Consider the following 14,208-nt stretch of genomic DNA (forward strand, 5'->3'; position numbering starts at 1 on the left):
AATACAAAGACATAGAGTAAAAAATATGATGTGTAGTCGTGGAGAACACTGTTGGCAAGTGAGGTGGGAGAGAGAACAGTGGAGCGAGAGAGAGAGAGAGAGAGAGAGAGGCAGGGGGAGAACGAGAGGAGAGCTGCTCTGGGAGAACACTGAACACATTATGTTTTATCTCCCCGATGACAGTGTGTACAGTCGTCTGTACAGTGTGTGTATGCGTGAGAGATGACACACTCCAGAACCCTCCTGAAACGGAGACCCCCAGTAAAAAACATACAGATGAGGATCGGTGTGTGTGTGTAATAATGAGGATATCACTTGAGGTCCTCAAGGGCCTCCGTAGTCTTTTTCCCTTTGCCAGTTTATACTATACATCCAAAACTATCCAGACGCCCCTTCTAATTGGTGAATTCTGCTGCTTTAAGCTGCACCCCTCGCTGATACAGGCTGACACTAATGCTAGCAGACGATACTAGGCCTGTGTACGGGCAAGAACCTAGAACATATCACAGTACTGGGGTTACGATTCAATATACTGTGATTCACTGTAAGACAATATTTGTGATTTCTTTTTTTAGCAAAATTCCCTTTTGAGAAAATAATATTGTGAAGTTTGTCGATATTTTCTTATACCCCTAGACGATTCTGGGCCAAGGATGGCCCACTTAAAGCACTAACGGGTCATTTATGGGAAGTGTATTGTGGGTTATTTAAGGTTTATCATGGCATGGGAGCTTAGTTCTACCTACAATGTTTGTATATCACTGTGGCCGTGATCTGGCACCCAGATTTTGGACGAAGGGTGGTATATGGGCCAGATGAAAGTATAAGTGTGGCCAGAACTGGGCCATCTCTCGTTTGCTATCTGGGCCAGGTGCACACACATAACTTGTATAATCCCCATAGAAAAGCATTGCCGTCTGCACATGAACCTAAGCTCACACTGTGCCACTGTTCTGTTAAGTGACGGAGCTCCATCCAGCACCTCTGAGAGGAATTGGAGTGACGTTTATGATCCAGAACAATCAGATCCTCACAGCAGTGCTCCAACATTCACCACTGTAACGTCTTCCCAGAAGAGCTCATCTATTGCTGGCCAGTCTATACCCCTTGCATTTATACAAAGTGGCCAGTGTAGGGCCAGTGCAGACCAGATGCTAATGTATGGTGTGCTGTTCACACACCACCTTAGTTTCGCAGCTGGGTTGGTCATCCTGTGATGAGATGCTAATCACTGATAGAGGACTGGAGGATCATAAAGATGAGTTATAGTCTCATTGTCAAGGTGGGTGTTGAGTAAGTATGCACAATGTTTACTGGAGCGTTGCTGCTGTGCTGAAAGTGGTCTACCACCCAGATGTTATCTGCGTGCTCAGCAGTGGTCCTAGGGTGTTGCTTTGCTTTGATGGACGAGATAGAGAGGGGCTGCAAGTATTACAGCCGAGAAATATAATAGACGAGCTACAGTCAGTAAATATAAACATATATGATGGGTATAATAGTTACAAATAATAATAAAAAAAATCAAATATATATACGTAGACAATATCTAGCAATTTTAACATTTTGTTTTAAAAAAATGTTTAATTATAAAATATATTATATTTATGTTTTTTATTATATAATTAAAAAATATATATTTTTAAAGAAATCATTTGTTTGTCAAATTTTTCCCTCTTTTTTCCCAATTTGGTACTGCCAGTTAACCCACCCATCCATAGCTCCCCCTAGCGATAGCAGTGCGTAAATCTGCCTCGAACTTTGAACTGCCATCGATGGAGGAAAGCACCAGGTCCCCAGCTCCCTACAGACGAGTGTGTCTGCCAACATTGTTTTTCAGTAGTGATGAGGGCAGAGAGTGCATCCACCCACCCGGGGAGAGCACGGCCAATTGTGCTACACCTATATGATAGATATAGCTTATAAACGGCAGCTTATTGTGTATTACATAGACGCTTACGCTTTGCAATATCAGGCCAACCTGACACACACATGTAGTCAGAAGACAGCTCATGGTGAGTGCCTCTAGAAGGCCGTCCTGATGTAGATGCCACCAGCAGACTGTAATCACTGATGAGAGATTTTAGAACCATTAATAAATGAAACCCAATTTAGGGCACGCAGGAGCCATCATCTCTCATTTTATGATTGATATCATGTGTCCTGGACAGAATAATGTTTCGTTGACCTACATTTGTTACATTTGTTTCCTTTCCCCTGCTATCATTGATCATTTTCATGGAGGTAGACCATGGGCCGTCTGGCCATCTGGCTGGTCCGGTTGACTTTTTTTTAAAGGGAAAGCAGGCCGTGAGGTGACTTTCATAAAGTAGAAGGATCAGATGATGTAGCAGTTTGAGTTTTCTTGTGTAAGGCACTGTTCTCCCATAATGCTGTCTGTCTGTCTGTCACCTGTTTGTGTGTACTGAATAAGTGATGAGACACCTTCACCAGAGTTGCTGAGCCTGAACGACAGACACAAAAGAGCAGCTTTTAAGAGCAACTCTAGCTGCCTCCAGCTGCTATTAAAACACAGCATACATGCAGCTTATAAACACTGTATAGCTGGAGAGCGAGCCTCATGTTTATCTGTAAAACCTCTGCTTTTATATATGAAATAAGGGATTTCGTGATCTGATTATTTTTCCCCTGATCTGATCGTAGTCTCTGAACGCATTGGCCGATAACTGATCCAATCTTTGTATGTGTTTGTATGAATAAAGTCACACAATTTAGGCAAAATGAGCTGCTGATTATTACTGAAATCACTTTATTTTTAGGATTTTCCGAACTGATTGATTTAGTTTAGTTGAGACTAAGAACTGTTTTATAGTGTGTTTAATATCTTATAATCCAGTCTTTCATACGCGTATGAAAATGACTGTATTTACACTACTAGTGCGTACAGTAAACTAGACCACTGATGAAATTTAGGAACCAAGCTGTGACAGTGGAACAGTCAGCCATGCTCATGCGTTTGCCAGTTTACCACAACAGTGTGTTCTCTAGGATGGAGATCTTTGGGAAATCTCTTCGAACCCGCTCTAAACCCGACCATAAAGAACTGCAGGCTTCACCCAGGGAGACTAAAATGCTCTCTAAGAGGCTCTTCATGCTGATTGACCAGGTTGTGGCTTTTGCTCTTGAGAGTGCACTAGAAGACGATGACATCACCCTGTCATGCCCAGTTCAACCCCCTTTTAGGGCCAGAGTCAGATGTTGCATAAAGAAGAGTGGACAGATGTAACAGAGGATAATCCTAGCCCAGCTGAATTACAGTCTGGTGGAAAAAAAAGTGGTTTATGTGAAAAGCTGGCTTGTTGCAGGCAATGTGAATGTTATGTAAAGATGGGGGTGATCTGTGAGATATGTGATGTTATAAATATATACATATATTTCAATGTATGTCAATTCAGTTGAGCTCATTAGTATGCTTGTTTTTTTTAATTTGCTTTACAGATAGACTTGGAGCCAGAGGGGAAAGTGTACGTTATTATCGACCTGTCTGGATCTTCCAGTGAAGGTAATGTAAATCTTTCTGGTAATATTCCCTGGGCTGATTATATGGCCTACGTTGTTCTGTAGCCATTAGCCCTAATTAAAGGATTGTTTTGAAAGACGACTGAACAGATTTGGTGGTTCGTCTTATATTACACAAATCCATTTGATTAGAGCTGCCCAACCCAGCAGTGCAGCATTTTGCACTGCTCCTAAAGATACGGAATTGAGTTAGTGAGTTATTGAAGTCGTTCCTTGCCCAAGGAAGTATCTGACGTCCTGCTGCCTGTTGTTCAGAACAGACGGTAAATCCTTCTCAGTCTTTTGAATGTGAAGCTGAGGGTTTTGTTATGAAAGGTCCTGCCCTTGATCATGTGCTCTTGCGCCGCCATGGGGTAAAACTGTGTCGCATGATCACACAGACCAGATACAGTATGGCCTAATTCCGCCGAAAAAACCTTCCAGATGTGCTCCTCTTATGACCACTCCTGGTGGATTTTCTCTTATCAGCTCCTGGTGTTCCTGGAAGGCGATCAGAGGGAGCTCGCTTAAAGAACTTGCTCATCCCTCCTTGCACTCCTCTACCTTGGAGAAAGCTCTTTGCATACCTCTCTCAAAGTCTCGTCTTAGCTAAGTGAAACCCTGCATTCCCCTCTTGATAGTTGCATTAGGTTTCAATTGAACATGAAATTGGAACTGGGGTATCGCTACTGAAGCATTCCTGTTGAACTGCTGCACCACAGCCGACGGATAGGCATCCTTGCACCAGCAACTAGTGTGTGATTGGGCTCTCTGCTAATCACTCTCATTTCGTGGCTACTAAAGTCAGCTAAACTTTATGGAGCTTATTTAATGTCTATAAACATTTTCCAAAAAATGACCAGGATTCTGTGACAGAAAGAAAAACTATTTATCAGCTATGCATAGAACTGATCTCATTGACATTATTATACATGTATTATTATCACTATATTTCCACGGCTATACTCAAAAGTAAGTAAACAGAAAGATAAAACTCTGTTGTGATGTATTGTATTGATGAGGAAATGATGTACCAGTTGGTTGTCCTTCTCCTTTAAACCATCTATTCTGAAATACATAATACATAATTCAATTTTGCATTCAGAATAAACATAAGCTTTAGGCCTTTTTTAACGAAAAGGATCAAGTATTGCCTATTTTAAGCCAGATCCAGTTCCGATCCTTTACTTTTTTCAAAGCACCAGTGTTAGAGGTGCCACAAGTGGATGTCCTTCAGTGTTTTCTCCTTCAGCAGCAGCAGCAGCAACACACCCAAGCCCCACCTCCACTTAGAAGCAGGGGATGGAGCCTACCCCCAGGCAGCCACCAGGACCAAACTGATGGACCAAACTGGCTAGAGCGTTCTTATCAATTTATATACGTGGCATCTTTCAGCCACTTTACACGGGCTGTGTTTGAGCTGAAAGATACGAGCTGTACAGGGCAAGGACATTAGCGTTAGCTGAGGTAACATGTCCTTAGCGTTTGTTTGTTTACCTCAAGACTAGCTGCCTTTTTCTGTGTAAATGTCAAGTAGCGTGATCTACTGTGGAAATGCTGTATATGCTGTCTGGTATTGATATGCTGATGTTGTGATCAATATTGGCTCCGGAAGTGCACACTTCGGACCACCAGTTTAATGAATCATCCAATAATAGCAGAGTAAAAAGACCTCAACATTTATAAAACTGCTGCCGTTTTCCTTTCATTATCAGAAAGCTCTAACATCATAGACCGTCAGCGAGCAGCGGTGAACACACACACTGGAAGTCCCAAAAGACTCAGGCCTGATGCTTACATGGACCTCGGGCCTAGCTGTGTACATTTCAAAGACCATCTGAGTGATCAGAGGCTTGACTGGATGGAGTGGGAGATTAGGTCAGCACACTGGGCTTTGCCGGACAGCTTTGAAGTGTTAATTTGACCCCAGCATGCATCAGCGCTTCAGCTGTGTGTCTCTCTCGGTGACTGACCCAGGAGACCTTGCTCTGACTGATCTCAGATACACTTTTAAGTAGGGTTGCACAATAGTATGGGATTTATATTGGTATCAGTTGAAAAATGCTTAAACATTGACACTGACATTGGACAGCTACAGCCAATAGGATACAGGTATAGCATGATATTCAGGGGTTATAGTGCTTATCTGATGCACTGTTCAGAGCACAAGGGGTCTACCACCCAGCCCTTAAACTAATTTAGATATGATATATATATATATATATATATACATACATACATACAAATATCCAAGTGTTTTTCTTAGAAGAAATCCCAAAAGCTCCAATCCTCTTAAAAACTGTACATTAAGTGACACTGCAATTCAGTGACAATTCAGCTTAAAGTTCAGTCTACGCTGCATTGCCAAAAACGGTTCTAGAAGCCATCTTGGAGTTTGAGCTTTGTCTTCTGTTTTTGCAGATAAGACAGCAGGGTCTAAAACCACACAAGAAACTCTCTTTGGCTTGCGCCAAGTGTGAAATTAGTGTACACAGGTTTCCACTGGGTGTTGGCTACATTAGCCTCATAGCTCTAGTCCAAAACTGATGTAGCAAGCATCAGCCTATTAAACATGTTTATGATAATTGACTAAAATCCACTGCTGTATCAACATGTATCAAAGTGCTTCCAATTGCACTACTAGCAAGTAAGCATAGGTAGTAATTCATGCTCAATCATCTGCATAACAGGGTCTTAAAAATGTCTATTATGCATTACTACAATTAGGGATGCACCGATACCACTTTTTCCTTTCCGAATCAGAGACCAGATTTTCAAGTCAAGTCAAGTCAAGTCAAGTGGGTTTTTATTGTTATTTCAACAACATACAGAGTACACAGTGAAACAAAACAAAGTTCCTCCATGACCATGTTGCAACATAGACACAGTGCGTACAGAACACAAGTGCAACACAATACAAGTGCAGACAGACAATACAACACAGTACAGACAGAGAATAATAAATAATTAGGGGATAATTAATAATAATTTTCAAGCATCTTCTGATACTGAGTATCGATACCAACTCTGACGTAAATACTCGATAGATGCATATAAATCCTGATGTTTGTAGTGTTCCACTTTTTATAGTTTTTTATAATAAAAAATAAATGAATACTAATTTAGATGTTTCATGTAAAAAAAAAAGGGCATCAGTAAGCTTCATGGTATCGATGCTCTCTGTTGCTGATACTGATACTGTGTGTAAGTGCCAGTATCAGCGCTGATTCCAATGTGTTATCCAAATGGGTGCAACACTAATTACAGTTACACCTAATAATGCATTTTCATGCATGTTCTAATAAAAGCAGTAATGTATAACGCTTATTGCATAGTGAATAAATCATTTAGAAATGTCTAACAAAGGCTTTACTGACGAAAGAGCAAGACTGTCCCATAGAAAACACTATGCCAATTATTCAGTTATTAATCCTAATGCATAAACTATTAGGGATGATCTGGAAACTGTTTAAATCAGCATATTTGTGTGGAGTCCCACAGGGTTCTATTTTAGGGCCTATAAAACTGAGGCAAATTGTATTTGAGGAATTGTTATGAATGTTCAGAACTGAATGAATGAATGGAGCTGCTGTACATACAGGGTTCAGGGGGTTTAATAAAACCCTCATTTGTGTTTCTTAGTGTGTTACTTACTTAGTGTTACTACAAAGCAATTTTTTAGTAACTCGAATTTACAGCAAATCCTTCCGTGTCAGTGTGATTGAGGCTAATGGGCGAGTGGCGGCAGGCTCTGCCGGAGTGGACAGCTAAGTGGCTGCGATATGGACATGCAGCTGTCACCAGCGGGCAGCAGACGACTGATTATTTAGGACTTCATTTGCTCTGTTCACACGGAGGAAAGACAGGCAGGGAGGCAGAGCTTAATACAGTATATGTGAGGATGGAAAAGTGTCGTGGTAAGTTCACACAGACACAAGAAAAGGCTGCAGTGCCTGGAGAACATGTCATGAGTCAGAAGGTCTCTTTGTGTGTGTGTATGGGTGTGTTTGAGAGAGAGAGAGAGAGAGTGCGTATGTGTTCAAAAGCTGAAGTTGCAGTGAAATGTGATCTAATCTAGCTTTTATCAGTCATGCATCTGTGTGTGTGTCTGCACTGACTGCTTCTGGCTGTATATTTTCCGGTGCCTTGTGTGACCTTTTGCAAACGAACAACAACAACAAAAAAAAACTGCTGCATCTGCCACTAACTTACTCCATAACCTGACATGTCTGGGTGTAGTAGTCATATACAAGCTTTCTGTTGGGTGTGTCTTGCCTTTAAGCAAATGTTGACATACACATGCATGAAGTTATTTTAGGTCATAGAGGTTGGCAATGTAGTCAACAATCTCATCACTGTTTTCTAAATCATTTAATGCAGATATTTTATATATCGTCACTTAAGAACCTTGTACCTCAATTGTTTTGTCATTTTTGACTTTTTGACTTTTTGACATGACAAGATGTCAAAATGGGAAATGATCCAAAATGAAGAAATGAAATGATCCAAAAAGAAATGATCCAAAATGATGTGGAATAAAACTTTTTTACATCGACTTCCATTGAAAGTTTAGAAGGTTTTCTCCTTGTCCTGTAAAGTTGCCGTTTTGGAGATATGAGTTTTATGTGTGACGATGACAAGATGCATGCCTTACATGATGCATTCCTTTAACAGTAATTAGTAACCATGACATGCCATAATGGTGTCTGAATACCAGATGTTTGTTTAAATAAACACAGAAAAAGAGGTTTAAAACTATTTATTCATAATTAACATAATTATAATAATTGATCCTTTTGTTTATATCAGGAATATTAATTATCACATAGCAATGAAGCTTATTTTGTATTATGTACACTCCTGACACCTGAAAAATACCAATTTCTTAACGTGCCATATTTAGATCTTTACTACGTAATTAACCTGTCAACAATTTCTCGGTTTTCTGCCTTTTTTATTAACACAAAACTCTTCAAATGTCAAATAAATCCAGTAGATAAGTAGCTACACAGTGACGTAAAAATACTAAATCTAAGTATGTTGGATATTGCAATGTGCACATCTCAGCTCATCCTAATTAAGCTACTATGCCCAATTTGATTTGTTTATAGGCTCTCAAAAATAAAGGTCTTTGACTGGGACACAGTTATTGGTGATTATTGGCAAAACCTTTACTGTTTGTACTCTGTTGTTTAGGGCTGGGTGATTAATCCAAAATTATTCTGAACCCACATTCAGAACCTCTAATCAAATTAATCTGGCTTGTGTCCATTATTATTATTATTATTTTGTTAAGAATCAGTTAGTACCTTCCCCACTATGTGTGTACTGTCCCCTTAAAAACATGCTACCCTGTGTGTGGTCACTTGACTCCACGCCCCATCCAGTCTATGTCATGGACATGGAAGCAACATGGAGGAGAACTCAAACACCGAGCCAACTGAGCAACTTGAGCAGCTTGTTCCAAAGAAAATTGCAGTGTTCGCCGTTCATTAACCCTCTGACCCTTAACCCTTAAGGTCTGGTTTTAGACATTCTGCTTATGTCTTGTAAATACATACCTTTACGCATGTAGACGAATTGTTTTGGTGCAGGAAATGAGTTTACCAAGGTCTTAGGTTCACAAAAGTAGTGGAATGTGTGAGTGAAATCCAGAAATCCACCAATTACAGATGAGGGGCAGATGGTGGACGAGTATCTCGACCCGTCTGAATAGCCTCATAACTTGCAATGCAATGGGAGGGACAGGCTCCACAGTATGCTTTATTACAGTATTGTATACTGTGTCTGTATTATTGTATTATTTTGAGTTATTAATATAAACATTGAGAAACATCAAATAATCAAGGTAAAATTATCGAAGTATAATTAATCATGATACTGCTGTAAAATTATATCGCCTAGCACTGACCAATTCCGCTGGTTTGTGCTGTTTCTGAAAAGGCCTTTATACATGCTAGCGTATGTTGAGTTGATTCCGTCAATTTTGCATGATCCCAGCAGCGTATGCTACTTTGCAGCGGTGTCTTTCTAGCCAACTTTAAAGACAATATTGTAGGCCAGTTGTTACACAATGGACCAGAGTATGTGTTATTTTGTTGTAGGCTGTCTGGCTGAACAAGATGCTCAGTGTGTGTGTGTGTGTGTGTGTGTGTGTGTGTGTGCTTGAGTGTGTGGACGTCTTTTAGGAGGACTTTTAAGAGCTGTGTGTATAAAGAGGTGATTGTTCGGGCAGTGGAGTGTGTGCCATGCTAATGTCCTTTTTCTGATGGCAATAAGTATGATGTTTTACAGGGGATCTATGGCAGCACCACCACAGCCAGTGTGCACTCAGTGTTATGGCTGTGTGAGCTGATCCTAGATCAGCTCATAGACCTACAGGGACAGCATGAGGAGCACGGGGGCTGAAAAATCAATAGCAACACCAGTCAGTGTGGACAGCGAAGCTTGGTTTTCACACTAATCCATGGTGTTGCACAGTCTTTGGGAGATCACAGAGCAGGATCTATGACACACACTCACTCGGACACAAACTGGCAAATACATCCCAGCAAGTGTGTGTCAAAGAAGAGATGGTGGAGAATGTAGTACAGATAAAGTGGATGCAGATAAAAAGGCATGCACCAACATATATAAGCAGAATTAGCTTTGTTTTTGTGCAAAAGAAGTTGGAAGCCGTGTGTGTGTGTGTGTGTGTCTCAAGGGCTGCTGGCTGCCTGCCTTGCATCAGTTCTGCTCAGCATCAGCAGGCCTCACACATGCGCACACACACAGGCGAGATGCAGACAGCATGATGAGAAATGTGACTGTGATGAGCTGGAGACCAGTGTCTTCTATCAAACCAGTTACAGACACACACATCCTGAAGCATGCAACCTGAAAGCTGCAGTGACACATAATGCATATGAATGGTTGCTCAGACACTCTAATGTTTGCAAGCTTGCAACATCTGTAAGTAAAAAACAGAGAATTTGAAAGGCCACAACAATAAGCCAAAACATTATGACCACCTGCCTCTAAATAGTTGAGGCATGGTCTCTTTAAGACCTCTGAAGGACCTCTGTGCTGTGTTAGCAGTAGATCCTTCGAGTTCTGTAAGTTGTGAGGTGCGAAAGCTGCGGATCAGACTTGTTGGTCCAGCACGTCCCACAGATGCTTGGTCAGATTGAGATGTGGGGAGGCAATTTTGGAGGCAAGGGCAACCATTCCTGAACAATGAGTGCAGTGTGGCAGGGAGCATTATCCTGCTGACAAGGCTTATCATTGGCATCCACAGTGATGTGTAAGTGAGTAGGTGGAAAACACTCTGAGGAAAGTGCCGGGTCCCCAGCTTTGCCGCGTCAGCTAACTGACGCCTGTGCTGGCCAACATCGCTATAGAGCGAAGAGAGTGGACTCTTTGAGGAATGCACATGGTTAGTGTGGTGCAACAGATAACACCACTACCTGACAGTGAGCTACCACACCATGAGAGAGACTGGGGTTTGATTCCCACTCTGGGTGTGATTATGCTGCACTACGCCACTACTCCTTGGACAAGACTCCTATATCAACACTACATTGGCCCACCTCTGTAATACCAGAAACCTTGTAAGTTGCTCTGGATAAGAGTGTCAGCTAATTGCCATAAATGTAAATGTAATGCCATTGAAGAACCTCCTTTGGTATCATAAAGAGTGAAGAGCAGAGCGGCATGGCTCGGGATTCAAACTCATGACCCCCAGGCCATAGTTGTAGCACAACAGGCCACTCGGAGCCCTTTTAAAAATAAAGGTGCTCGAATGGGAACTTTGAGTAATGCCATAGAAGAACCACTTTCAGGGGCTTAAAGAGCCTTGTAATAGAGATGTGTGAATATGAAGGTGCTTCACCAATTTGAAGGTTCTTCTCATGGTTCTTTATGGGACCGAAAAGTGGTTCTTCTGATGCATCACCTTCATTTTTAGGAGTGTAATATCTACAAATCTTAACACAGTACAATTTCTCACTTGCTTCCCACTTTGCCGCTGTGATATTCTCCTTGAAACACTGTCTGAAGTACACATAGCTACTGAGTACTCTGTTTGCAGCAGCATAGCAAGAAGCTTAGCACTGTTGCTGAGACACATCATGCCATAAAACCCAACAAAGACAAAACTGGTCCTTCATTCCACAGCAGCTTATAAGACATGGCAAAATGCCTTGATCAGGCCTTGTATTTCATTTCTAATGGATCAGTTTTTAGACTCAAAAATGCTGAGTCATCAATCTACAAGCTTCTCCCTCTCTCTCTCCTCTTGGATGACCATATGGAGCTGGCTGTGTTGTGGATGTGTGTGTAAATTTGTGGCAGAATGAAAGCTGCAGCTGAATCCTCTTGAAACTGGATCTGCTCTCAGAAAACTGCGCTGTTGCTTTCAGAGAGAACGGCAGAGGCAGTGAGGAGGGATTTTTTTCACAGAATATACATAATAAACATAAGTGTGTTGTAAAAAAAAAACAATGGCTTGCTGCTCACACCCTCTTGATAACTGTGTGCAAAATACTGGAGTGTCACAATTTGATATTGTATCAGAATTAAAATGACTGCAGGTGAAAAGGGACACAATTTAAGTGTACCTTTGCCTAGAAGCTGAATTTATGTGTCCCTCTAACACAAAAAACCCTTTAATTCTAATCCTTTAATGTGATAGTGATAGAGAGTTACGTTAGAAAAGCTACTGAAATGAAACTGTACAATAAACAATTCAGCCAGTGGCCTAGCAATGCATTTATTGCGTATTTCACTGTATTATTTGATGTATAAATAAAAAGTGTGTGACTTTCTTAAGGTACGAATGGTCAGATGCCATTTAACATGCCTATTTACAAACCTATTTTGCCTAAGAATGAAACACCCAGATTTTCTTTAGCCGAAAGCCTGATGGAATAAAAAATGATGGGCACGAAAGCTAGCAGAAAGTGCATCTCATAGCAAAGTTTTAAAATTGCAACAAAAACACCGTAATTATCCCTGAGTTTTACTGAGCAGTGTTGCTGTCCTCTCAGCACGACGTGTGGTTAGCAAGCTAAAGAGATTGTAGGCGTGTTAGCTGTGAGCCTCGAACCCACTTGCTTTAGTTTGCCCCCCAAAAAATAAGACGGTTCTTTTACCTTTAGCTTTACCTTTTACCTGACGTGTTTAGCTCCAGTTTTTAAATCCGCTTAGGTGGTCCAGATTTTGTTTCTAGGGAGTGGATGCTGCAGAGAAGAGATGGTAACAGCTAGCCTCGGTTGGATAAGATAAGATAAGATAATCCTTTATTAGTCCCACAGTGGGGAAATTCTCAGTGTCACAGCAGCAAAGGGATGGCAAGACACTCAGATGCAAAAATGTAGATAAATTAACAATATCTACACAATATAAAAAATCTTAATTAATGTTAATATTATCTTTTAGCCTAGTGCCGATTTCCATCTGCTTCCACCAGCTTTTGCTTCATTATTTCATTTCATTGGCTCTTATTACTAATGTGGGTAACAGTGGGTTTTCTGTCCTTTATTTTAGTGGTGCAGTGAAGCTGCTAGCTCCATTGTGTATGATAGGTTAAGCTACAAACCAAATGTCACCACATGAAATTTTTATCAGTGCGATATTTGTCTCATTCCTTAAAATGATCCTTTCAGGGCCAGTTATTAAGAGCTGTTCGTTTTTCTCAGCTGTTTTAGTCACTCTGTGCGGTGTCTAATGTCTAGAAAGTGTGAGAGATCTCGAGAGAGAGAGAGAGAGAGAGAGAGTTGGAGTTGGAGTAAGTGCTGTTATCACCCAGCGCTCTGCTGCTGCTCAGCAAATATATATCTCCGAGGTTTGGCATGAACAGCTGACCATAGCCTGGTGGTCTTCAAGGCCCCTCACCCTGACATGTTTTATTTCACGCCTCCTGTGTCTCCTGCCGCATGTTCCCAGATGCTGCACACGCTACACGACCTCATAGTATCATGCCTTAGTGTCAGTGTCAAGACAAATCACCAACATCGGATTACTGAACTGATACACTGCAGGGATTTAGGGCCTCATATCATGAAAAAGCAAAATGTCCTCGCTTTTAAACAAAAATTCTAAACATACCGTCCACTCCAAGCCAGTCCGTGTGGCCCATATATGGGAATTACGCTGCAGAAATGGCCCTGTTTGAATTCCCTGCTTATGTGAAATCACCATTAATTTCCATTCATGCCTAGTTAACCCACAGCAGTGTAGCCCCACCCTTTCTTTTTGACATTATAAGGAGTGTTTCAGTGAAGACTGCCTTTAGAATGAGGCGCAGCCAATCAGAACTAAGATCATTTATATACAACTGTCTTAAAGGCACAGTAACAAAAACAAAAGCCTGTTTAATTCTTAGGGATGGAAAACGGTTGTGCAGTTATGGATTCTGCCTGTTTTTAATAGATTAAACCACACAAATGATTTAACCCTTTAACACAGGAAGACATACAGACACTTCTGTACAAACTGGAGGCGCCACTCTTTTGTAATTGGAGTTTGTAGTAGTACTTTCGTCCCGTCGGCGATCCATAGGCTGTTCAAGGGGTTAAGTGGACAAATCTATGATGTTCTGCTGCTGGATGAGAAGGATCAGGGTTTTTTTAGTCTTACCTGTAAAAAGAGGCCAGTGTGTGTGAGGCCAATTAGACTGTTATTGTGTAGTTTGCCAAGTACACAATGTACAAG

The 14,208-nt window shown here is 41.2% G+C and overlaps 1 protein-coding gene across 1 annotated transcript in view; it reads left to right on the top strand.

Moving 5' to 3' along the window:
- Positions 1-14,208, top strand: part of prkceb (protein kinase C, epsilon b) — a 115,181-nt gene that overhangs the window by 29,816 nt on the left and 71,157 nt on the right. Inside the window, exon 2 of the mRNA XM_072677721.1 lies at positions 3,457-3,520. Within this exon, the coding sequence (XP_072533822.1) occupies positions 3,457-3,520 (64 nt within the window). The remainder of the gene's footprint in view (positions 1-3,456; positions 3,521-14,208) is intronic.

Source organism: Salminus brasiliensis, chromosome 4 (assembly GCF_030463535.1).
Source record: "Salminus brasiliensis chromosome 4, fSalBra1.hap2, whole genome shotgun sequence".
NCBI classification, from domain to species: Eukaryota; Metazoa; Chordata; class Actinopteri; order Characiformes; family Bryconidae; genus Salminus; species Salminus brasiliensis.